This window comes from Oreochromis aureus, linkage group 15, assembly GCF_013358895.1.
Source record: "Oreochromis aureus strain Israel breed Guangdong linkage group 15, ZZ_aureus, whole genome shotgun sequence".
Taxonomy (NCBI): domain Eukaryota; kingdom Metazoa; phylum Chordata; class Actinopteri; order Cichliformes; family Cichlidae; genus Oreochromis; species Oreochromis aureus.
The window spans coordinates 36,821,018-36,845,344 of NC_052956.1; the positions used below are offsets into that span (position 1 = coordinate 36,821,018).

At 41.3% G+C, this 24,327-nt stretch overlaps 3 protein-coding genes across 3 annotated transcripts; 2 read left to right on the forward strand and 1 right to left on the reverse strand.

Moving 5' to 3' along the window:
* Positions 1-2,088: 2,088 nt before the first annotated feature.
* LOC116334657 (5-hydroxytryptamine receptor 3A-like) lies at positions 2,089-10,370 on the forward strand. Its single transcript, XM_039598464.1, has 10 exons — positions 2,089-2,113; positions 2,269-2,334; positions 2,911-3,071; positions 3,176-3,220; positions 3,586-3,692; positions 4,977-5,146; positions 5,306-5,466; positions 5,945-6,155; positions 6,804-7,013; positions 9,364-10,370. The coding sequence occupies exons 1-10, from the start codon at positions 2,089-2,091 to the stop codon at positions 9,681-9,683; spliced, it is 1,476 nt and encodes a 491-aa protein (XP_039454398.1). The 3' UTR covers positions 9,684-10,370.
* Positions 10,371-14,408: 4,038 nt separating this feature from the next.
* LOC120432769 (clumping factor A-like) lies at positions 14,409-16,094 on the reverse strand. The gene is made up of 3 exons (XM_039598465.1): positions 15,817-16,094; positions 15,526-15,570; positions 14,409-15,433 (listed from the first exon to the last, which is right to left on the reverse strand). The coding sequence occupies exons 1-3, from the start codon at positions 15,902-15,904 to the stop codon at positions 14,409-14,411; spliced, it is 1,158 nt and encodes a 385-aa protein (XP_039454399.1). The 5' UTR covers positions 15,905-16,094.
* A 4,369-nt stretch (positions 16,095-20,463) lies between these two features.
* On the forward strand, positions 20,464-23,351 carry LOC116334656 (5-hydroxytryptamine receptor 3A). The gene is made up of 2 exons (XM_039599306.1): positions 20,464-20,682; positions 23,032-23,351. Exons 1-2 carry the CDS (start codon positions 20,502-20,504, stop codon positions 23,349-23,351), a joined length of 501 nt encoding a protein of 166 aa, XP_039455240.1. The 5' UTR covers positions 20,464-20,501.
* Positions 23,352-24,327: the final 976 nt, after the last annotated feature.

Here is a 24,327-nt window from a genome sequence, read left to right on the forward strand (position 1 = left end):
TGGTCTGCGTCTCTGTGTGCTTCCTGTTTTACTTTGATAGTCTCCCGTCAGTGTTGTGTTACTCCTGCCGTGTCTCGTTATCAGTGTCACCTGTGTTCCCCGTGTGCTCCCACCTCCCTCGTTAACCCTCTGTGTATTTATGTCCGCGTCTCCTACATTTCCTACATAATAGAGCTGTAATAAATGTTTGTTGGGGTTTTTTAAGTACAGAAATCAGCTGCTAAAATAATTGTACTGATATTTGGTGTTGAGAATGCTTTACAGTCTGTTCTGTAGCAAAGCTGAATTAATATATTGACTGTCTGGCCCCTTCTGGCTACTTAATAGTTGCTGAAGGAGATTTTGTTCATCCCCAGCTGATCTCATCCATATTTATATAAAATCTAGCATACTCCACACCACACAAAGTCAGAAGCCAGTTAAAATCTGTACGTGGTACCTGAGGCGGCGCTGCACTGACCAGTTGTTTCTGGCTATTTGCTGGTTCAGCCTGCCTATCACTGCAACTCTTGGCTCTTATTGGTCAGTGCAGGCTGACGGCATGCTCACTCAGCACAATATGAAGAGGACAACAATAGAAACATTAGTGCTGTTAGTCTGCTCCATTATAGCTACAGCAGTATGAAAACTGCCTTTTCATTGTCGCTCACTCACTAGTTTTCACCTTCCCAGTTTATCACCCTCTATTTTCAGCATACCCCCTATGTAGCACTATATGGTGTGTGTGTGTGTGTGTGTGTGTGTGTGTGTATTGTAAAGACTTGATTCCCACAGTCCAAGTCAGGGTTTTAAAATGCGTTGCTGTTTCCATCCAGCATCAAAGCTGCAGTGAAATTTCCTTCAATGAAATTTTGGCTCAAAGAAAAACAGTGTTGTTATTGTCAATCTCCAATTAAAGTAAAAGTGTAATTAAACCAAGGCAGACTTGTATTGACTGGACATGGTAGAATTCTGCTGAATTACCCTCTTTATTGCTGAGTCATGCAAATGGTCTACAGATGGTCGCAGGAAGTGCTCCACCGCAGCTTTCCTGGGCCGCCACGACTTTCAACTCTCATCTGATCACACACGAGATAGCACGAGTCTGCACCTCAGCTGCCTGAATGCAAAGCAGGAGGATCGTGTAAGGATCGCCAGACTCGGCATTTCAATACACAGATGGGGTTTTTATTCGTTTGAATACGACTTATGCCCGAGAAGATGATCTTTAACACTTCCCCATTCCTGGTTACTCTACAAGTGAGAATCATCAACCATGAGAGCATTGCAAACATAAACTTCTAATGCATATTCAGCTCCATTTGTCATGGTTCAGAAAGCAAAAACAGGCTGAAGGCCCCAAGATGATGACATCTGTAGTTCAAACAACTTTAGCGTTAAATATTCTCCAGTTAGCAGTGACGCTGATAAAAATGTGTGCAGTCATCTTTCGCCATCTTTCAATGCTGTGATTGCAGCCATTCCCCCAACTCTCTGTGAATGGTACTCATGGCCATTCGAGAATCTGTGTCTTTGATTAGTAGTCGTTGATCAATGGTCATAAGAATTTGCATACTAACAATCATGGAACTAACCCCCAGCACATTGTTCATTCAGTGGTGCTAGTTTCCTTCGCTGTGCAAATGTACTGCTTATAAGGTTGGGGAAACCTGCAGTCAGCTGAGACTGAAGAAGTCACTTGGATGAGTGACAAAACGTTTCTCCCACTGAAAATGTCCAAATGAACAGAATCAACCTTTTGGAATTTACTTACCTGGATGATTGAGCACGCATCAAGACATTATTTTATTAATATTTTTGAAATGATAGCAGCGCAAAGCGAAAATTTTGCAGCACAAACCAGCACAAACGTTTGATACCACTTTTGTTGGATTTGAAGAAGGGGGGCAACTTCACTCACGTGATCTCCTAATATCACACCACAAATTATAATTGTGTAACTATGTCACATTATTGGAAACTGAAAGCAGCAGAGCCTGTTGCAAAAAAAGCTGTCACAACAATCGTCATGTGATTGACTGATACGGAACAAATCCAAGCGAAGATGATAAGTGATAAAACCTGCTTTAAATCCAAACACTTGCAACAATGTGTGGATGGACGCGTGGATCAGGTACATGTGTCACACTGCAAAGTCAATATTAGTTTCTGAAGGTGGTTACGGGTTTCACCTGCGCATCCTCACAACTTTATCTCTATGTGACGGCACCCAAGCTGTTGCAATTTAGAATATCAGCCACTTGTCATGTTAATGAGGGCTAAATAAAGCTGAGACAGAAAATGGCGGTGTGAAAGCTGCTGAGCTGATCGTCATCTGTTTCATGCTGCTACAAGGTAAGGCAAGAAAACATTTTATCAACACATTTCACAACAAAGAAAGCAACAGCAATGTGTTGATTTACTTCCTGCACAGCCGTAACACCTTACACATATTTACTAATGTATGAAGGATTTATTAAAAGTTAACATTAAAACTTCCTGTAAGAAAAACAAACCTAACTTAGAGACTGAAGTTAAATGAAGTATTACCTTCATTTCTTTATACATGATATACATGCAGATTAATACAGAACAGAGAAGCTAAATGGTTAAATGTTTAAAAACTGTCCCATCACTATTATTTTTGTCATTAATTTTCAAACAAAGGAGGTCGTTCAGTTACATCCATCTCAATAAAGGGCAGCACTGGATCTGCTTTTATTTTTTAGTGTTTTCAGTACAATTACATTTTCATTACAAACAAAGAAAGCGAGTAAACACACTCGGCTCTCACGTGTTTACCAGCTGTAATAAAATAAGCATCTGCTACAGCAAAAAAATACAAATGGAAGAACTGAGGCTGCGTGTTTTCATGTTCAAGCATTTAACATAGTTGTACGTTTTCTTTGCTTGTTCTCTTCTTGATCTCAGGCTTTGTGGCAGCTTTCAACTGCACCAGCCCAACTCCTGCCGCCCTGTTTGATGAACTCGCAAAACATTTGTTCTCTAACAAACTGCTGCGTCCCGTCGAAACCTTTGCAAAGCCAATAAACATATCCATCAGCATAACAGTGGCAGGAATTTTAGGAGTGGTGAGTCTACACAGCTTATACACAAAATATTAACATCATGTCATCTATGTGGAACTAATAATCCTTATGACTCTAATATACTTTCTAATGTTACTCATCTTTAGGATGAAAAAACCCAAACACTGTCTTCAGTCTTATGGCAGGTCCTGGTATGTCTTGAACAGCTCTCAGAACTAAAACAATAATGTCACATTTCTTATATGATTATACTGACATTTTGTAAATTATTTCTGTTGCAGCTGTTTGTATTTTCAGCACAATGAACCAATCCAGAGCGATTATAAGAATGAATCAAAATGTTTGGCCACTGAATTAATACATAAAGAATACATTACTTGTTATTTTAGATTTCCTTAAGTCTGTAACAGTAATTTCAAATATTTATTATCAGTTGGGAACTTTTTCTTATAGTCTAACATGACTTAATACCAGATGTTGTGTTTCCCTGTTTCAGCAGTTAACATGATAGCTGTAGTGCTGTGGAACAGTTTTGCTGTTGTTCTGTTTAATGTAGGAGTGGGATATCGAAGGACTGAACTGGGATGAGAAGGAATGTGCAGCTAAAAGAGTTTCGGTTCCTCGGGACAACCTTTGGGTCCCAGACATTCAAATAAAACAGCTGTAAGTTTAATGAATTTTGTAAATCAAGTCGAAGAAATTAACTTTTAATTAAAACACTAAAAATATCAGAAATGACAAAGCAGTCATGAGAGACATCGACGTCGACATCAGGCTGAGCTGGAGGACCAACACTTGCACTGTAAACAGAAAGTGGAAGAGCAGGCTTTCTTTGCTAAGGAAGCTTACGTCCTTCCACATGTGGTATAATGATGAATATTTTCTATCACTTACTTCTGATGAGTGCAGTGTACTTTGCTGTGGTCTGCTGGGGGAGCAGGAGATAAATAAACTAATCAGGAACCCCGACCACCCTCTGCACCACCTACTGGACAGGCTGCGACATTTATTTTCAGTGTTTTCAATTCAATTTTATTTATAGAGCGCCAAATCACGCTTTATATTGTAAGGTAGACCCTACAATAATAAAAACAGAGAAAAACCCAACAATCATATGACCCCCTATGAGCAAGCACTTTGGCGACAGTGGGAAGGAAAAACTGCCTTTTAACAGGAAGAAACCTCCGGCAGAACCAGGCTCAGGGAGGGGCGGGGCCACCTGCTGCGACCGGTTGGGGTGAGAGAAGGAAGACAGGATAAAGACATGCTGTGGAAGAGAGACAGAGATTAATAACAGATATGATTCAATGCAGAGAGGTCTATTAACACATAGTGAGTGAGAAAGGTGACTGAAAAGGAAAAACTCAATGCATCATGGGAATCCACCAGCAGCCTACGCCTATTGCAGCATAACTAAGGGAGGATTCAGGGTCACCTGGTCCAGCCCTAACTATATGCTTTAGCAAAAAGGAAAGTTTGAAGCCTAATCTTGAAAGTAGAGATAGTGTCTGTCTCCTGAATCCAAACTGGAAGCTGGTTCCACAGAAGAGGGGCCTGAAAACTTTACTTTTAAATACTCTAGGAACAACAAGTAGGCCTGCAGTGTGAGAGCGAAGTGCTCTAATAGGGTGATATGGTACTACAAGGTCATTAAGATAAGATGGGGCCTGATTATTTAAGACCTTGTATGTGAGGAGCAGGATTTTGAATTCAATTCTGGATTTAACAGGAAGCCAATGAAGGGAAGCCAAAACAGGAGAAATCTGCTCTCTCTTTCTAGTCCCTGTCAGGACTCTTGCTGCAGCATTTTGGATTAGCTGAAGACTTTTCAGCGAGTTTTTAGGACATCCTGATAATAATGAATTATTGTTCTCCTACACTCATCATATATTGTTTTTCATATATATTTTCTTCAATGTTTTGTTATTGTATTCTGTTCTATTCCAGCCTGGACGAAGCCAGCTCTACCAAAACTCCCTATGTCTACTTATATAATACAGGTCATGTATATGATGATAAGCCCATCACAGTGGTCACTTCTTGCCAATTGGGAATCTACACCTTTCCCTTTGATATCCAAAACTGCTCGTTGACCTTCGGATCATATATACACTTTGGTAAGGCTGCCTGAAAATTAAAAACAAACAAAACTCAAAGAGTCTTAAAAATTATTTTTTAAACTCTAAAACCATCCCTATAGACCATCCATATTCTGATTTTAACACAAAACTATGTGCTAATATGCAAATAAGCAAAACTCTTGAATGTCACTCTAGCTACAGATATTCAGATGATTCAAGGCGCCACAGCTGAAAAGGTCCTGAAAGAGTCCCGAGATGTGATTGTAACCAATGGGGAGTGGGAGCTGGCAGATATCAATATTGCCGATTCCAGCCTGCATTTAGACGATGGAAGCTACTCTGAGATCACATACTATGTAAGCGTGTTTTTACTGACTTTTTCATCCTTCTGATAATTTATTTTGTACTGTTATAGCTGATCACACTTTATTGTTTAATAGTTCCTAATTGTGGGAAGTCTTTATGAACCAATCGCTATCATATTGAACATGTTTGCCGTGAGAATGAAAGTAAAAGTAAAATCAGGTGCAGATGATGCATGAGTGAAACATAAAGAAACTGACCTGTGCTGTGGTGGCACAGGACAGCAGGGATTACGTCCACCATTTTGGAAGTAGTTTCCGTTTTAAAAGCTTCATTTCTATTATTTGATGTAATGAGACATCTCATTTATTAAGCCAAAATTCTGAAGCAGTTTGTAAAAACTAAGTACATCCCATGATTCAGTGACTTTAGCAGCAACAACTTGATGTAATCATTTTCTGTCCGTCACATCGCTGTAGAGGAAAATCTAACAAAAATCTTACAGGTTTAATACTTTTGTCTCTTCCCAAGATCGTGCTAAGACGGAGACCAATCGTCTATGTGGTCAACCTCCTGGTCCCCAGCTGTTTCCTAATCACAGTGGACCTCTTCAGTTTTGTGCTGCCCCCACAGAGCGTGGACAGATCCTCCTTCAAGATGACACTCATCCTGGGCTACACCGTCTTCCTGCTCATAATGAATGACCTGCTGCCTGTTACCGGGGAGAAAACACCGCTCATCAGTGAGTGTACATAAATTTAGTGTCGGCTGCATAGTTCTTCTTTTGAAGAAATACACTTAAGGAATTTAGAGACAGTGTTTCTGAAAAACAATACAGTGTCCTTTGGATTATGAAGGGTTGAATTCAAACATCTGTGGAACAGACGTCTTAAAATCTGTACAAATTTCACCAAAACTGTCAGTTCCCAAAAAAACAAGTTTTCTAAACTGTGAAACTCTTCACCGAAGTACATTTTGCAAAACTGGATGATCCCGATCTGTGTCAACTTGCCAAAAGACTCCACCTACTAAAGACACATTTATTTTGGGGGTGTGTTTTTTCAGCTCTCTGAGATAAGGCATCTATGGCTGTAATCCAGAAATTTCTTAAACACGATGGTAACTAAGACTGAGAAAGAGAATATAAGATAAGATAAGATAAGATAAGACTTTATTGATCCCACGACGGGGAAATTTTTGCGTCACCTCAGCTCAGGTACAGGTATCAGAAAGAAATACAAAAAAAAATACAAATAAGTACAATCAATGAAAAAAGTAAGATAATACACTATATACAATGGTAGCACACACAGAATATGAGCTCACATGTGAAAATGATTTAATGAAAACTGTTCTGAGTTCTTCCTGTCTTTGGTGCTGTTTCCTGCAGATGTTTTCTTCTCCATTAGTCTGGCGCTGATGGTTGCCAGCCTGTTGGAGACGCTGTTCATCACAAACATTCAGTACAAGCCCAGAGAGTACAGCGCAGTGCCTCACTGGCTCAGTGTCCTTGTGTTACGTTATCTAGCTGTTCTTGTTTGTATCCCTCCAAAGGAAAGGAGCAACCGAGTCACAGTCTCCCTCAATCCATCTCACAAAGGTACGTTATTATTTTTATAGTCCCGTTATTAATAGATTTTGTTAAAAGCCCAAGTTGAAGAAACAGCTGTGGCCTGTATTGACTATAGTGGACTATGTGTTAGGTTAAACAACATAATGGTGGGATTATGGCTGAGGGTTGTGTGTTCCAGCTATAGAGAGATCACATTCCTGAGCCCCCCTAGGAAAGTCTATGCCAGGGTGCCGGAAAAGAGAGTCCGTTCGTTAGTCGAATCTCGGATACAGGAGGAACATTGTGGTTTATGTTTTGGTTACAGAACACTGGACCAGCTGTTTACCCTCTGGAGGATACTCGAGGTGTATGGGAGTTTGCACAACCAGTCCACATGTGTTTTGTGGACTTGGAGAAGGCATTCACCCAAGTCCCTTGTGAGGTGTGCCTCGGACGTATGGGGTGTCTAGCCCCGTTGATACAGGCCATTCAATCCTTATACAAATGTTGCAGGAGCTTGGTCCGCATAGCCAGCCAGCAATAAGTCGGACTTGTTTCTGGTGGGTGTTGGACGCCGACAGTTCTGCCCTTTGTCACTGAATCTGTTCATAATCTTTATGGACATTATTTTTAGGCATAGCCAAGTGACAGAAGGCTTCCACTTGGGTGGCCTCAGAATTTCATCTCTGCCTTTTGCAGATGATGTGGTTGTGTTGGCTTCATAAGTGGCACTGGAGTGGTTTGCAGCCGAGTGTGAAGAGGCAGGATTCAGAATCAGCACTTCCAAATCTGAGGCCATGGTCCTCAGCCAGAAAAGGAGTGCCCACTCAGGGTCAGGGACGAGTTCCTGCACCAAATGAAGGAGTTTAAGTACACTCTAACATGAAAGCATAGTACAAATAAGCAATTGGAGTTTTAAAAAAGTGATGGAATCAATTTCTTTTATGCAACGCAATGATGGCTGCATGTGTTTCTTTGCAGGTAACCAATGATTTCAAAAATGACCCTCCTTTTAACAAATCCAGTCCGCTATTTTAACTCAATAAATGAGTAATAATAATGATCTCCAGGCTTGTGCTCATCAACATTCTCATCTGAGTTAACAAGAAGATTGTTTAAATGATGTCAGCAGATCCTTTTATGGCAGCGATGAAATGCGGTGGAAATGCGGGTTTTGGAATGACGTTTATTTTCATGGCAATTCATCTGATCACTCTTCATAACCTTCTGAAGTAATTCCCAAATTGCTATCAAAAAACTGAAGAAGCAAACTTTGTAAAAAATATTATTTGTGTCATTTTCAAAACTTTTGGCCGCGACTGTATCTCGTGGTCTTGTTCACAAGTGAGAGGAGAGGGAAGCTGGAGATCTACAGACAGATTGGTGCTGCGACTGTAGTGATGCGGAGGCTGTACATCATGTTGAAGAAAGAGCTGAGCGTAAAAGCGAAGCTTTCAGTTTGCCCGTCGGTCTACATTCCCACCGAAAGAGCAAGATTGTGGATACAAGTGGCAGAAATTAGCTTCCTCCGAAGGGTGGCTGGCGTCTCCCTTAGAGATAGGGTGAGGAGTTCGGCCATCCGGGAGGGGCTCAGTGTAGAACCACTTCTCTTCAACTTTGAAAGGAGCCAGTTTAGGTGGTTCAAGCAAGGATGCCTCCTGGGTGAGGTGTTCTGGGCATGTCCCACTGGGAGGAGGACCTGGGGCAGATCCAAGACACGCTGGAGAGATTATATCTGTCAGCTGGCCTGGGAACACTTTGTTGTTTCTCTGGACAAGCTGGAGGAGGGGGCCAGGCAGGAGGAGGTCTGGGCTTCTCTGCTTAGGCTGCTGCCACCGTGACCCGGCCCCGGATAAGTTGAAAACCATGGATGGATGGAGGGATGCAAGAAGAATAAACGAGTTGAGGAAAGTTTCTCCTTCACTGAATTATATTAACTTGTACCAGAGAGCCAAACCACTGAGAGCTTCAAGAACTAATAGAAGGATTTTTAAGGCAAATCTGTGTGTGTGTGCTGGGAGCCAGTGAAGTGACATAAACGCTTGGGTAATGGTTATATTTGCCTATATGTAAGACACTGATGATGGTGGTAATCCTGCAAACAGAGCGTTACAACAGTCTGACCCGTTCGATATGAACGCATGAATCATTTTCTCGCAGTCAGTTTGAGTTACCAATTTTTTTTAACTTGTAAACAATTTGATCCTGATGAATCTGGACATGTAAACTTTAGGTCACAACTCTCCACAGTCATGCCACGTATCTCTCAGCTGTAAAGTACTTTATGCTTATCCTTATTTAAGCCGGTAGTAATATAGTCAATTTTAATCACCAACTACGACTTAAGAAAAAGTAACCACTTCTTGTGGTCTCAGGGTGTTTTGTTTGTTTTTCACAGCACCATCAGCGAACACAAGCGCCACAAGCCTCTCAGACCATCAGAGCATCTCAGATGTTACACTTTCAGGAAAAGCAGCTCCAGCTTCTCTGGACTCTCCAGAGCCAGTTGTGGAACAACTGAGGATGTTAGGCAGAGAGCTCACAGCTATCCGAGTTCAGATGGACAAATACTGTCAAGGGACCAAAGCCACGCAGGAGTGGGAAATGATCGGGACAGTGATCGATCGTCTGCTGTTTGGCTTGTACATCATCTTCATTTTTGTGAGCTTTATCACAATAATAAGCATCTGGATATGGCATAATTCATTTGCTACATGATTAGATCAAAAACTGCATCACATGGAGTAGTGCCATGGCAATCTTCACTTCACGCATGTACTTGACCCCGTGCTGATTCCTTATTTTTTTGCATATTTGTCACACGTACGTGTTTCAGATCAAAGGAATTGATGACCTGAAACATTTTAGTGTGACAAATACACAAACCAAGAGCAAAGAGGGCATGAGATGGATTTGCTGAGATCAGGAATAACAGCATCATTTAGTATAATGAAAATAGCCCTGCTTCTGTTGTCTGCATTTCATTCCTGTAATCAAACAGCATCGGTTAATGAGCATTTGTCTGTCAGGTAGTTGGCCTTGGCAAACTCTGCATTTTACAGTCACAAACATGACTGTGGTTTACTGTATCCTAACACTATTTACTGGAGCTTTTTCTTTTTAACATATCAATAGCCAGAGAAAAATATGAAAGAGGGACACATTCATAAACTCACAGGCCTGGGCTTACATCCAGTAACCACCATTTTCCTTGCAAACCAGAACCATGAACACATTTAGACTCTAATGCCATTAAATAGAAGTTGTACTTGTCTTTAAGATTCATTAGCAATTAAAAACTATTACGACTATTATTGTATTGTTTTTCCATTTCACCGGTTGTGGTTTACCTGCATAATCAAATTATAACAGTGGGTGATTTGGTCTGCAGCAATTTGTGACAAAGAAAATAAATAAGTGTGACAATGAAATGTAAGCGATGGTCTCAGCTCTGCTACGTAACCAGCCTAGCATCTAAACTGAGTAACCAAAAATGACGTTTTATAACAATTAAAGCTGCTTCAATTTGAGGTTATACCGCCACCCCGAGCACTCCAGATGTTGCTGATCTTGGAAGTTATGCAGGGTTGGGCCTGATTAGTACCTGTATGGGAGACCACTGGGTAATGTAAGCTTGGGCAGCTCTAGTTCAAGATGTAGAGAAGGCTGTCCACCAATCAGGTTTCATTTGCAAACCACTTCAGTACTGAACCCCAAATTTGCTCCAAATGCATCCATCAATGTGACTGGATATCACCTAAGGCAATCATTTCCAATCACCACACCAGCAGAAAATGAAGACTTTCAGCTGGGTTTTCATTCATTTTGATGTTCTGATGACTTGATTCTTCATTACAGCTTCACTTTTGCAAATCAGGATTTTTTTTTAATTACATCAATAGACAATAGTGGATAAAAAATGAGAGACACTGAGAGAGGACTTTTTATTAGTGATCTTAACCATAATTTTTTTTCATATTAATGTAATTTGTTCATCTAATTGAATATAATCTATTTGTGTATGATTGTCAGTCCAAAGAGGGAGAGAGGAAAGAGGGGAACGTGAGGAGAAAGTACAAGGTCAGGAAGAGCCAGGTAAGAAAACAGACAAGGAACAGTGACAGGCAAAACAGAAACCGTTTAACTGCTTGAGAGAGTTGACTACCAAAAGGTGATAGACAGATTTGCCAGTCAAGGTGAGGCGACATAGGTTAAAATAAATTAAAAAAATCTACAGAGCCATAGTAGTATCTGCAGTAAAGATCTTTTCATACATTGTACCATAGGCAAAGTTGCAAAACAGTGATGTCATGTATCGTGACGAGGACCCAGGCACACAGAGACTTGATGAATTTAAGAATCTTATGATTTCATAAAGAAATTTGCAGACTTGCACAGAGATGGTAAAATTATGATGACTGATAACAGAGACGAGGACAACAGACGATGAGGACAGGGTGGTACAGGGGTTTAAATGCACCGAGGAGACAGACAGAGACAACTCGGGACAACTGGAGACATGTAGGAATGCAGGGACTGACAGAGACAGGGAAGACGTCTCATCGTGATGAGTAAAGTTGATTTTGCCTGGCTGAGCAGCTCTGTGTGCTCAGCACCCCCAAAGCTCTGATCCTAGAATCGCCCCTGCTACCATGCAACCCAACATACTACACAAATGCACGGCAACGCCTTGAAGTCATTCTGTTGTTGCCAAAGAACTGATGAGAAAGATGTTTGATGAGCTTAATCTATGTGTTAGCCAGTAGTTTGTGTAGGAGTCATATGAGCTGTTCCGTTTTTGATTAAGTGGGTTGGTTTAAATGCACTCACTGTATTGGTAGACGGGTGTGGGGCATGACTCATGGGTGTGTTAGGTGATAAATGTGGTTGCACTCACCTGTTCACGGCACCTGATGTTGATGAGCAGAAAGGTAGGGTGAGCCTGAGGCGAAACCTTCTGTTGACCGCAGCTTGAATCATTTTGATGCATTTTTTGACTGTAACTTGATGGTTTATGTATACTTATGCACTGAGTTATGCAATAGGCCAATGTTGTAATTTGGCATAGTAAATGGTGCAGTTATTTGTACAGTCTGTGCATTTGTTTAATGGTTTGAGCCTGTGTGCCGATTTGTATAGTGGACAGTTGTATGTGGAATAAAAGTAGCAAATAGTACAGAAGTGTATCTCATGTGTTTAGCCTGCCGCGGCCGTTGGTTGGAGGAGCCGCAATAGTTTGGATATAGAGAATGCTGCTGGCATGAGTGACAATTTTTGAAGCTTCGCCCAGTGATGAAATTGAAATCATAATAGGGAGGGATTCTTCTATCAGATGGAAAGATGGATTAACAGCAAAATTACAATATGTGAGTTTGTAAAGAAATATTATAGACAGTTTTGAAAGATATCGATAGATCTGTAAAGATGTCAAGCAGCTTCTAGATGCTTAAAGGAAGCAGTAAGGTCAGTTTCCATTCTGGGTTTTCAGCATTAATAAAGAAACCTGCAACAAGGTGAGTAATGTTTGAGGTCCAAAAGAAATCAACACAGAAATTTTTTACAGTGCTTTTCTACCTGAACATTCAAAGCGCTCTATACAGGTTGCCTCATTCACACCTGTTCATAGAAGCTCTTTTTCTGTGCTTTCTATCTAACATTCACACACATTCATACTCTGATGAATGCATCAGAGAGTGACTTGGGGTTAATGTCTTGCCCAAGGGCAGTTAGCATGCAGTCTGGAGCAGCCAGGGATCGACCCAAAAACCATCTGATTAGTAGATGACCTGCTCCACCTCCTGAGCCACAGCCACCCCCTTTTAGAGGTAAAGAATCAATTAGAAAGTAAGTACAGTAATTTTTTGAGGTGATTTGATTTAAAAAAACAAAACAAAACAAAAATCTTTTGCTTCTAATTACATAATTGTGTCCATACTTCAGAGGTGGAGTTTCCAGCATCTCACCTCGGCCTCATCTGCAAACAATCATCAGGAGGGCTTCTTAAACCAGCGCTGCCTGCTACTCCTCGCCCGTTTGTTCCGCCATCTCCAGTGGTAACTAGGCTTCACCTCTGCTCCAGTTCTGGCTTGCTCGTTCCCTGTGTTTAGGTCTCCTCTGCCAACGTACTCATCCTACTCTCAAATTCCCTTACCCGTCCAGCAACTTCTTCTCCCTCTGTTGCAGAATTCCCGTTGGATTGTTCCCATCAGGAGCCAGGTGTTCAGTCTCTCGATAGCTTTTCCTCTGGTTCCTGCTCTCTGCTGACACTCGTAGCTCGAGCCACCTTCTCCATTCCCTCTCTTTAAACAAAGTCTCATAAATAGTTTAACCATGTGCATTGAATCTGCATTTGGGTCTAAGCCTTCTATGGAGGGAAGAAATCATCACAGTGACATCTATTCAATTTTCAATTCAATTTTATTTATAGAGCACCAAATGACAGCAACAGTCACCTCAAGGCACTTGATGTTGTAAGGTATACTTACAAAGAAAACCCCAACAATCATATGACCCCCTATGAGCAAGCACTTTGGCGACAGTGGGAAGGAAAAACTCCCTTTTAACAGGAAGAAACCTCCAGCAGAACCAGGCTCAGGGAGGGGCGGCCATCTGCTGCGACCGGTTGGGGAGGGGCAAGGAAAACAGGATAAAGAGATGCTGTGGAAGAGAGACAGAGGTTAATAACAAGTACGATTCAGTGCAGAGAGGTCTATTAAACATAGTGGGTGAAGAAGAAACACCCAGTGCATCATGGGAATCCCCCGGCAGCCTAATGCTGGGCATACACTGTGCGATTTTTAGCCCATCTTGAGCCGATTTTTCAGTCGTGCGACCGTTTGGAGGATCGTGTGTCGTGCATCGTCTACATGGGGTAACGAGAAGCGATTAACACTTCTCGACCAGCTCCCGATCATCAATCGTTTGCTCGTAAGAAAATCAAACCTGTTTGAAATCCTGTCGGCCGTCCTGAGGGCGTCACCACAGCATCTTACACTGCGCACGCGCACAACCTTCCGATTGGCATCCGGGCATCTGATTCTATCCAATCTTTTAAATCACGGCTTAAAACGTATTTGTTTAATCTTGCCTTTTCTACCGGTTAATGCTGGCCATGTTTGTATAGATTTATTCTATTAATTTTCCTATTATGCTTTTATTTGTGCTGTGTATGTCATATCGCCATTGTGTATTGGTGGCATTTTCCTGTGAACATAGCGTCTTACACTGCGCACGCGCAAACGCAGAAATGAGTGTGAAAAGACGGAGCAGAACGGCGGTGCGGCGTGTGATCTGGACACGAGCGATGGAGGCACAAACTTCTCATCCCTGTGAGTCAATCGTACAGTTTGACCAGGAGCTGAATAACGCGACTGAAAAAATTGCAGCACAGTGTATGCCCAGCTTATTGCAGCATGGAGGATTCAGGGTCACCTGAGTAGGCCATCAGCCTACTAAAAGGATACTGAAGAAACCCGTCGAAATGGTGTTAGTCTTCATCACTGCTGCTGCTGGACTCAGTTGAACACCTCCGAAATTTGCATACAGGCAAGTATTCCTCTTCTTCCTCAAAATCCTCTCGGGAACACTTCCTCGAGCCTCCACCTTCATGGTTGCCAAGCTCTTCGTGTGCATCTTCAAAAAGTTCATCACTGCTGCTCTCAGAGTGGTCGTACACACAGCTGAGCTGGTCCCCGAATCAGAGTGTGCAAGCCTGGATTTTTTGCTATCACGCTCTTCTTCATCAACATCTTCCTCTCTGGACCTTTTCGTGGATCCACCAGGCTGCGGTTCTTCTTCTGTTGACTGCTGACTGATGTCCTCATCGGCAATATTACCTACACGAGGACAGCTCTCGCTATCAGTGTCACAAGCAGAGAAGAAGTCAGAGTCATCATCAGAAAACTCCTCGCTCCATCTGATTCTTTTGTTTGGTTCCACATCTTCTTCTTCATCCATCTCTCTAGACCTCCTCCTGGATACACCTGGCTGAGGGTCCTCTTCTGGGATGTGCTGGTCAACATCCACACAGTCTTCAAATGCCTCATCCGAATCCTCATTTTCAATGCCAACAACAACCACAGCATTATGATCCTCATGCTGTTCATTGTTGTCAGCATTAGCATTAAATTCCCTTACATTAATATTTTGAACATTGACATTGTTGTCATTGTCATCGTCATCGTCAGTGTCATCGTCAGTGTCAGTGTCATTGTAAAGGTAATTGTCATATTGTTCCAGTACTGAAGCTATTAGCCTATCCAGAAACAAATAAATATCACGAAGAGCAAGATAAAGATCGTTCGCGAAGCCCCGGAGTCCACCGATATCTTCGTTAGCTGGTCGGTTAGCTGGTCGGTTAGCTCGTCGGTTAGCTCGCCGGTTAGCTCTTCGGTTAGCTCTTCGGTTAGCTGGTTGATGAGCAGGTTCCTGATCTCCACTTGCAATTGATTGTGGGTTAACCTGTTGGCCTGCAAGATCATTTAATCTTTTAATTAGCATCCATAACTATCTGCTGAAAATCTGTTTTTGATCAATTTCAAGACTGAGTGCATGTGCTTACCGTTACGGTTAGTTTGAAATCCATCTCCACTTCCACTCATTTTGACTACAAGGAACACAAAACAACAATGATCACTAAACCTCAACTCAGAATGTTCAGACAATTTGCTTTTTTTGAGATAACTTTAGGCTGCGTCCGAACGTACACGGCTATGTTTGAAAACGGACGTTTTCCTTTTTCATTTAAAAAAAAAAATCCAGTCCATATGTCCGTTTTCCTCATCCACACCTAAACACAAAAACGTCGTTTTCAAAAATCTCCACCCTGGCAGGAGTTTTAAAAAAATCTCACCTTTCAGTGACTCAATCTGCTGTTTAGGTGTGGACGAAAGGCCCGAATGCAGAGACAAAGCTGCGCTTTCAAAAATAGCCGTGTACATGTGGACGCAGCCTCAGTTTGTTTGAGAACAAAACTTAAGTCTTCTCTATTTTCCTAAATGAACAAAATAATCTCAGAAATAATCGTGTTAAAAAGAGCTTCTGTCACTCTAAGATATGATTAAGAACATTTTCAAATTTATGTATAATTTGTCAAATATTACATTTATATATTTAAGTAAATGATCTTAAGTTTATAAACTGAAATTTGAGCTTACTTTAGTTCTTGGTAAATTACGGAGCAGTTAATCCTCAGGGAAACGTCGAAATGTCACTAAATAGTGGTCTGCTTTCATGCGGTTGCAGTGTCTCTTCAGTTTTGTGTTCATATGCTGATGTTTTCATTCAAAACATGTTTAAATGCTGTGATGTCATTTTATGGTCCCTGGAGGCATCGCTATGGCAACAAAACAACATGTTCCAAACAACAACAACCAAGCTGTTTCCAGTGCTTAATATTTAACATGTCTTTGTTATAAACTTTATTTGTACAAATCTGTGATGTTGATGTGCACAACCTGGGATTCAGACCTCGGAGGGTTAATCAACAAATCACGAAAAATTAGGTTTAAATTTCTGTTCATGACGGTGCAGATTTCTGACATTTTGTGTACTTTAAGCATTTAACAATTTGATTGTTTTCTAATAAAAACTGTGTGAAACTCAAGTTAGACCTGTGTTTGTAAATGAACCGCTCCATGTTGTGTAGCTTTCTGGATTTTATACTTATTGGGCTACATATTAATTTATTATACAGGCTATACAGTAGATAAAATCTAAACTCACATGTTTAAAGTGTTTAATCATGTGGGCTACAGACAATAATCAAGTTATGGACTATATTGATATGAAAAACGTGCATACTTACTGCATTTGAATCATTTTAACCATATGTAACCACCTGCATGTCATGGTCCCGGGACTTCTACCTGGTTTTTGTGTCTCTTGTTGTTGTTTGATGTCAGTTTTAGGGTCCCTAGGTTGTTCTGTTAAGATGTTGCTTATTTGATTTCCCTCGTGACTTTACCCCTGTGTGCCCCCTCTGTATATCTGCCAGTCCCCATGCCTCGTTTCTCCTCCTTGTGTTGTATTCCATGTTTTCCCCAGCCCTATGTCTGTGTTCTCTTCCAATCTGGTCTGCGTCTCTGTGTGCTTCCTGTTTTACTTTGATAGTCTCCCGTCAGTGTTGTGTTACTCCTGCCGTGTCTCGTTATCAGTGTCACCTGTGTTCCCCGTGTGCTCCCACCTCCCTCGTTAACCCTCTGTGTATTTATGTCCGCGTCTCCTACATTTCCTACATAATAGAGCTGTAATAAATGTTTGTTGGGGTTTTTAAGTACAGAAATCAGCTGCTAAAATAATTGTACTGATATTTGGTGTTGAGAATGCTTTACAGTCTGTTCTGTAGCAAAGCTGAATTAATATATTGACTGTCTGGCCCCTTCTGGCTACTTAATAGTTGCTGAAGGAGATTTTGTTCATCCCCAGCTGATCTCATCCATATTTATATAAAATCTAGCATACTCCACACCACACAAAGTCAGAAGCCAGTTAAAATCTGTACGTGGTACCTGAGGCGGCGCTGCACTGACCAGTTGTTTCTGGCTATTTGCTGGTTCAGCCTGCCTATCACTGCAACTCTTGGCTCTTATTGGTCAGTGCAGGCTGACGGCATGCTCACTCAGCACAATATGAAGAGGACAACAATAGAAACATTAGTGCTGTTAGTCTGCTCCATTATAGCTACAGCAGTATGAAAACTGCCTTTTCATTGTCGCTCACTCACTAGTTTTCACCTTCCCAGTTTATCACCCTCTATTTTCAGCATACCCCTATGTAGCACTATATATGTGTGTGTGTGTGTGTGTGTGTGTGTGTGTATTGTAAAGACTTGATTCCCACAGTCCAAGTCAGGGTTTTAAAATGCGTTGCTGTTTCCATCCAGCATCAAAGCTGCAGTGAAATTTCCTTCAATGAAATTTTGGCTCAAAGAAAAACAGTGTTGTTATTGTCAATCTCCAATTAAAGTAAAAGTGTAATTAAACCAAGGCAGACTTGTATTGACTGGACATGGTAGAATTCTGCTGAATTACCCTCTTTATTGCTGAGTCATGCAAATGGTCTACAGATGGTCGCAGGAAGTGCTCCACCGCAGCTTTCCTGGGCCGCCACGACTTTCAACTCTCATCTGATCACACACGAGATAGCACGAGTCTGCACCTCAGCTGCCTGAATGCAAAGCAGGGAGGATCGTGTAAGGATCGCCAGACTCGGCATTTCAATACACAGATGGGGTTTTTATTCGTTTGAATACGACTTATGCCCGAGAAGATGATCTTTAACACTTCCCCATTCCTGGTTACTCTACAAGTGAGAATCATCAACCATGAGAGCATTGCAAACATAAACTTCTAATGCATATTCAGCTCCATTTGTCATGGTTCAGAAAGCAAAAACAGGCTGAAGGCCCCAAGATGATGACATCTGTAGTTCAAACAACTTTAGCGTTAAATATTCTCCAGTTAGCAGTGACGCTGATAAAAATGTGTGCAGTCATCTTTCGCCATCTTTCAATGCTGTGATTGCAGCCATTCCCCAACTCTCTGTGAATGGTACTCATGGCCATTCGAGAATCTGTGTCTTTGATTAGTAGTCGTTGATCAATGGTCATAAGAATTTGCATACTAACAATCATGGAACTAACCCCCCAGCACATTGTTCATTCAGTGGTGCTAGTTTCCTTCGCTGTGCAAATGTACTGCTTATAAGGTTGGGGAAACCTGCAGTCAGCTGAGACTGAAGAAGTCACTTGGATGAGTGACAAAACGTTTCTCCCACTGAAAATGTCCAAATGAACAGAATCAACCTTTTGGAATTTACTTACCTGGATGATTGAGCACGCATCAAGACATTATTTTATTAATATTTTTGAAATGATAGCAGCGCAAACGAAAATTTTTGCAGCACAAACCAGCACAAACGTTTGATACCACTTTTGTTGGATTTGAAGAAGGGGGGCAACTTCACTCACGTGATCTCCTAATATCACACCACAAATTATAATTGTGTAACTATGTCACATTATTGGAAACTGAAAGCAGCAGAGCCTGTTGCAAAAAAAGCTGTCACAACAATCGTCATGTGATTGACTGATACGGAACAAATCCAAGCGAAGATGATAAGTGATAAAAACCTGCTTTAAATCCAAACACTTGCAACAATGTGTGGATGGACGCGTGGATCAGGTACATGTGTCACACTGCAAAGTCAATATTAGTTTCTGAAGGTGGTTACGGGTTTCACCTGCGCATCCTCACAACTTTATCTCTATGTGACGGCACCCAAGCTGTTGCAATTTAGAATATCAGCCACTTGTCATGTTAATGAGGGCTAAATAAAGCTGAGACAGAAAATGGCCGGTGTGAAAGCTGCTGAGCTGATCGTCATCTGTTTCATGCTGCTACAAGGTAAGGCAAGAAAACATTTTATCAACACATTTCACAACAAAGAAAGCAACAGCAATGTGTTGATTTACTTCCTGCACAGTCGTAACACCTTACACATATTTACTAATGTATGAAGGATTTATTAAAAGTTAACATTAAAACTTCCTGTAAGAAAAACAAACCTAACTTAGAGACTGAAGTTAAATGAAGTATTACCTTCATTTCTTTATACATGATATACATGCAGATTAATACAGAACAGAGAAGCTAAATGGTTAAATGTTTAAAAACTGTCCCATCACTATTATTTTTGTCATTAATTTTCAAACAAAGGAGGTCGTTCAGTTACATCCATCTCAATAAAGGGCAGCACTGGATCTGCTTTTATTTTTTAGTGTTTTCAGTACAATTACATTTTCATTACAAACAAAAGAAACGAGTAAACACACTCGGCTCTCACGTGTTTACCAGCTGTAATAAAATAAGCATCTGCTACAGCAAAAAAATACAAATGGAAGAACTGAGGCTGCGTGTTTTCATGTTCAAGCATTTAACATAGTTGTACGTTTTCTTTGCTTGTTCTCTTCTTGATCTCAGGCTTTGTGGCAGCTTTCAACTGCACCAGCACAACTCCTGCCGCCCTGTTTGATGAACTCGCAAAACATTTGTTCTCTAACAAACTGCTGCGTCCCGTTGAAACCTTTGCAAAGCCAATAAACATATCCATCAGCATAACAGTGGCAGGAATTTTAGGAGTGGTGAGTCTACACAGCTTATACACAAAATATTAACATCATGTCATCTATGTGGAACTAATAATCCTTATGACTCTAATATACTTTCTAATGTTACTCATCTTTAGGATGAAAAAACCCAAACACTGTCTTCAGTCTTATGATCCCGATCTGTGTCAACTTGCCAAAAGACTCCACCTACTAAAGACACATTTATTTTGGGGGTGTGTTTTTTCAGCTCTCTGAGATAAGGCATCTATGGCTGTAATCCAGACATTTCTTAAACACGATGGTAACTAAGACTGAGAAAGAGAATATGAGCTCACATGTGAAAATGATTTAATGAAAACTGTTCTGAGTTCTTCCTGTCTTTGGTGCTGTTTCCTGCAGATGTTTTCTTCTCCATTAGTCTGGCGCTGATGGTTGCCAGCCTGTTGGAGACGCTGTTCATCACAAACATTCAGTACAAGCCCAGAGAGTACAGCGCAGTGCCTCACTGGCTCAGTGTCCTCGTGTTACGTTATCTAGCTGTTCTTGTTTGTATCCCTCCAAAGGAAAGGAGCAACCGAGTCACAGTCTCCCTCAATCCATCTCACAAAGGTACATTATTATTTTTATAGTCCCGTTATTAATAGATTTTGTTAAAAGCCCAAGTTGAAGAAACAGCTGTGGCCTGTATTGACTATAGTGGACTATGTGTTAGGTTAAACAACATAATGGTGGGATTATGGCTGAGGGTTGTGTGTTCCAGCTATAGAGAGATCACATTCCTGAGCCTCCCTAGGAAAGTCTATGCCAGGGTGCCGGAAAAGAGAGTCCGTTCGTTAGTCGAATCTCGGATACAGGAGGAACATTGTGGTTTATGTTTTGGTTACAGAACACTGGACCAGCTGTTTACCCTCTGGAGGATACTCGAGGTGTATGGGAGTTTGCACAACCAGTCTACATGTGTTTTGTGGACTTGGAGAAGGCATTCACCCAAGTCCCTTGTGAGGTGTGCCTCGGACGTATGGGGTGTCTAGCCCCGTTGATACAGGCCATTCAATCCTTATACAAATGTTGCAGGAGCTTGGTCCGCATAGCCAGCAATAAGTCGGACTTGTTTCTGGTGGGTGTTGGACGCCGACAGTTCTGCCCTTTGTCACTGAATCTGTTCATAATCTTTATGGACATTATTTTTAGGCATAGCCAAGTGACAGAAGGCTTCCACTTGGGTGGCCTCAGAATTTCATCTCTGCCTTTTGCATATGGTGTGGTTGTGTTGGCTTCATAAGTGGCACTGGAGTGGTTTGCAGCCGAGTGTGAAGAGGCAGGATTCAGAATCAGCACTTCCAAATCTGAGGCCATGGTCCTCAGCCAGAAAAGGAGTGCCCACTCAGGGTCAGGGACGAGTTCCTGCACCAAATGAAGGAGTTTAAGTACACTCTAACATGAAAGCATAGTACAAATAAGCAATTGGAGTTTTAAAAAAAGTGATGGAATCAATTTCTTTTATGCAACGCAATGATGGCTGCATGTGTTTCTTTGCAGGTAACCAATGATTTCAAAAATGACCCTCCTTTTAACAAATCCAGTCCGCTATTTTAACTCAATAAATGAGTAATAATAATGATCTCCAGGCTTGTGCTCATCAACATTCTCATCTGAGTTAACAAGAAGATTGTTTAAATGATGTCAGCAGATCCTTTTATGGCAGCGATGAAATGCGGTGGAAATGCGGGTTTTTGGAATGACGTTTATTTTCATGGCAATTCATCTGATCACTCTTCATAACCTTCTGAAGTAATTCCCAAATTGCTATCAAAAAAACTGAAGAAGCAAACTTTGTAAAAAATATTATTTGTGTCATTTTCAAAACTTTTGGCCGCGACTGTATCTCGTGGTCTTGTTCACAAGTGAGAGGAGAGGGAAGCTGGAGATCTACAGACAGATTGGTGCTGCGACTGTAGTGATGCGGAGGCTGTACATCATGTTGAAGAAAGAGCTGAGCGTAAAAGCGAAGCTTTCAGTTTACCCGTCGGTCTACGTTCCCACCGAAAGAGCAAGATTGTGGATACAAGTGGCAGAAATTAGCTTCCTCCGAAGGGTGGCTGGCGTCTCCCTTAGAGATAGGGTGAGGAGTTCGGCCATCTGGGAGGGGCTCAGTGTAGAACCACTTCTCTTCAACTTTGAAAGGAGCCAGTTGAGGTGGTTCAAGCAAGGATGCCTCCTGGGCGAGGTGTTCCGGGCATGTCCCACTGGGAGGAGGACCTGGGGCAGATCCAGGACACACTGGAGAGATTATATCTGTCAGCTGGCCTGGGAACACTTTGTTGTTTCTCTGGACAAGCTGGAGGAGGGGGCCAGGCAGGAGGAGGTCTGGGCTTCTCTGCTTAGGCTGCTGCCACCGTGACCCGGCCCCGGATAAGTTGAAAACCATGGATGGATGGAGGGATGCAAGAAGAATAAACGAGTTGAGGAAAGTTTCTCCTTCACTGAATTATATTAACTTGTACCAGAGAGCCAAACCACTGAGAGCTTCAAGAACTAATAGAAGGATTTTTAAGGCAAATCTGTGTGTGTGTGCTGGGAGCCAGTGAAGTGACATAAACGCTTGGGTAATGGTTATATTTGCCTATATGTAAGACACTGATGATGGTGGTAATCCTGCAAACAGAGCGTTACAACAGTCTGACCCGTTCGATATGAACGCATGAATCATTTTCTCGCAGTCAGTTTGAGTTACCAATTTTTTTAACTTGTAAACAATTTGATCCTGATGAATCTGGACATGTAAACTTTAGGTCACAACTCTCCACAGTCATGCCACGTATCTCTCAGCTGTAAAGTACTTTATGCTTATCCTTATTTAAGCCGGTAGTAATATAGTCAATTTTAATCACCAACTACGACTTAAGAAAAAGTAACCACTTCTTGTGGTCTCAGGGTGTTTTGTTTGTTTTTTCACAGCACCATCAGCGAACACAAGCGCCACAAGCCTCTCAGACCATCAGAGCATCTCAGATGTTACACTTTCAGGAAAAGCAGCTCCAGCTTCTCTGGACTCTCCAGAGCCAGTTGTGGAACAACTGAGGATGTTAGGCAGAGAGCTCACAGCTATCCGAGTTCAGATGGACAAATACTGTCAAGGGACCAAAGCCACGCAGGAGTGGGAAATGATCGGGACAGTGATCGATCGTCTGCTGTTTGGCTTGTACATCATCTTCATTTTTGTGAGCTTTATCACAATAATAAGCATCTGGATATGGCATAATTCATTTGCTACATGATTAGATCAAAACTGCATCACATGGAGTAGTGCCATGGCAATCTTCACTTCACGCATGTACTTGACCCCGTGCTGATTCCTTATTTTTTTGCATATTTGTCACACGTACGTGTTTCAGATCAAAGGAATTGATGACCTGAAACATTTTAGTGTGACAAATACACAAACCAAGAGCAAAGAGGGCATGAGATGGATTTGCTGAGATCAGGAATAACAGCATCATTTAGTATAATGAAAATAGCCCTGCTTCTGTTGTCTGCATTTCATTCCTGTAATCAAACAGCATCGGTTAATGAGCATTTGTCTGTCAGGTAGTTGGCCTTGGCAAACTCTGCATTTTACAGTCACAAACATGACTGTGGTTTACTGTATCCTAACACTATTTACTGGAGCTTTTTCTTTTTAACATATCAATAGCCAGAGAAAAATATGAAAGAGGGACACATTCATAAACTCACAGGCCTGGGCTTACATCCAGTAACCACCATTTTCCTTGCAAACCAGAACCATGAACACATTTAGACTCTAATGCCATTAAATAGAAGTTGTACTTGTCTTTAAGATTCATTAGCAATTAAAAACTATTACGACTATTATTGTATTGTTTTTCTATTTCACCGGTTGTGGTTTACCTGCATAATCAAATTATAACAGTAGGTGATTTGGTCTGCAGCAATTTGTGACAAAGACAATAAATAGGTGAGAAATCAGCTTCTGTGACAACGCAATGTAAGTGATGGTCTCAGCTCTACTACTTAACCTCCTAGGACCTGGTGTCCACATATGTGGACATCACATTTTGGGTTATTTAGACCAAAATACTGAAATTTTTTTTTTTTTTTTTTTTTTTTTTTTACAAGGGCCTGATATCCACTTACGAGGACATTATACTGCTACTGTTCTATCAAAATTTTAAACGAATATCTTCATATGTGGCTCTTAATTTTCTTAAAAACAAAAATAAGGGGGAAAAAAAA

Bases quoted from the DNA above. Each gene is read 5' to 3' on its own strand.
- LOC116334657 (XM_039598464.1), top strand. From the start codon at position 2,089: ATGTGTGGATGGACGCGTGGATCAG. The intron at 2,114-2,268 runs GTACATGTGTCA...GGCTAAATAAAG, and splicing joins TGGATGGACGCGTGGATCAG to CTGAGACAGAAAATGGCGGT. The intron at 6,156-6,803 runs GTGAGTGTACAT...TGTTTCCTGCAG, and splicing joins GGAGAAAACACCGCTCATCA to ATGTTTTCTTCTCCATTAGT.
- LOC120432769 (XM_039598465.1), bottom strand. From the start codon at position 15,904: ATGTACACGGCTATTTTTGAAAGCGCAGCTTTGTCTCTGCATTCGGGC. The intron at 15,571-15,816 runs GTGAGATTTTTT...TGTTCCTTGTAG, and splicing joins GCAGATTGAGTCACTGAAAG to TCAAAATGAGTGGAAGTGGA. The intron at 15,434-15,525 runs GTAAGCACATGC...ATGATCTTGCAG, and splicing joins ATTTCAAACTAACCGTAACG to GCCAACAGGTTAACCCACAA.
- LOC116334656 (XM_039599306.1), top strand. From the start codon at position 20,502: ATGGTTGCCAGCCTGTTGGAGACGCTGTTCATCACAAACATTCAGTAC. The intron at 20,683-23,031 runs GTACATTATTAT...GTTTTTTCACAG, and splicing joins CCTCAATCCATCTCACAAAG to CACCATCAGCGAACACAAGC.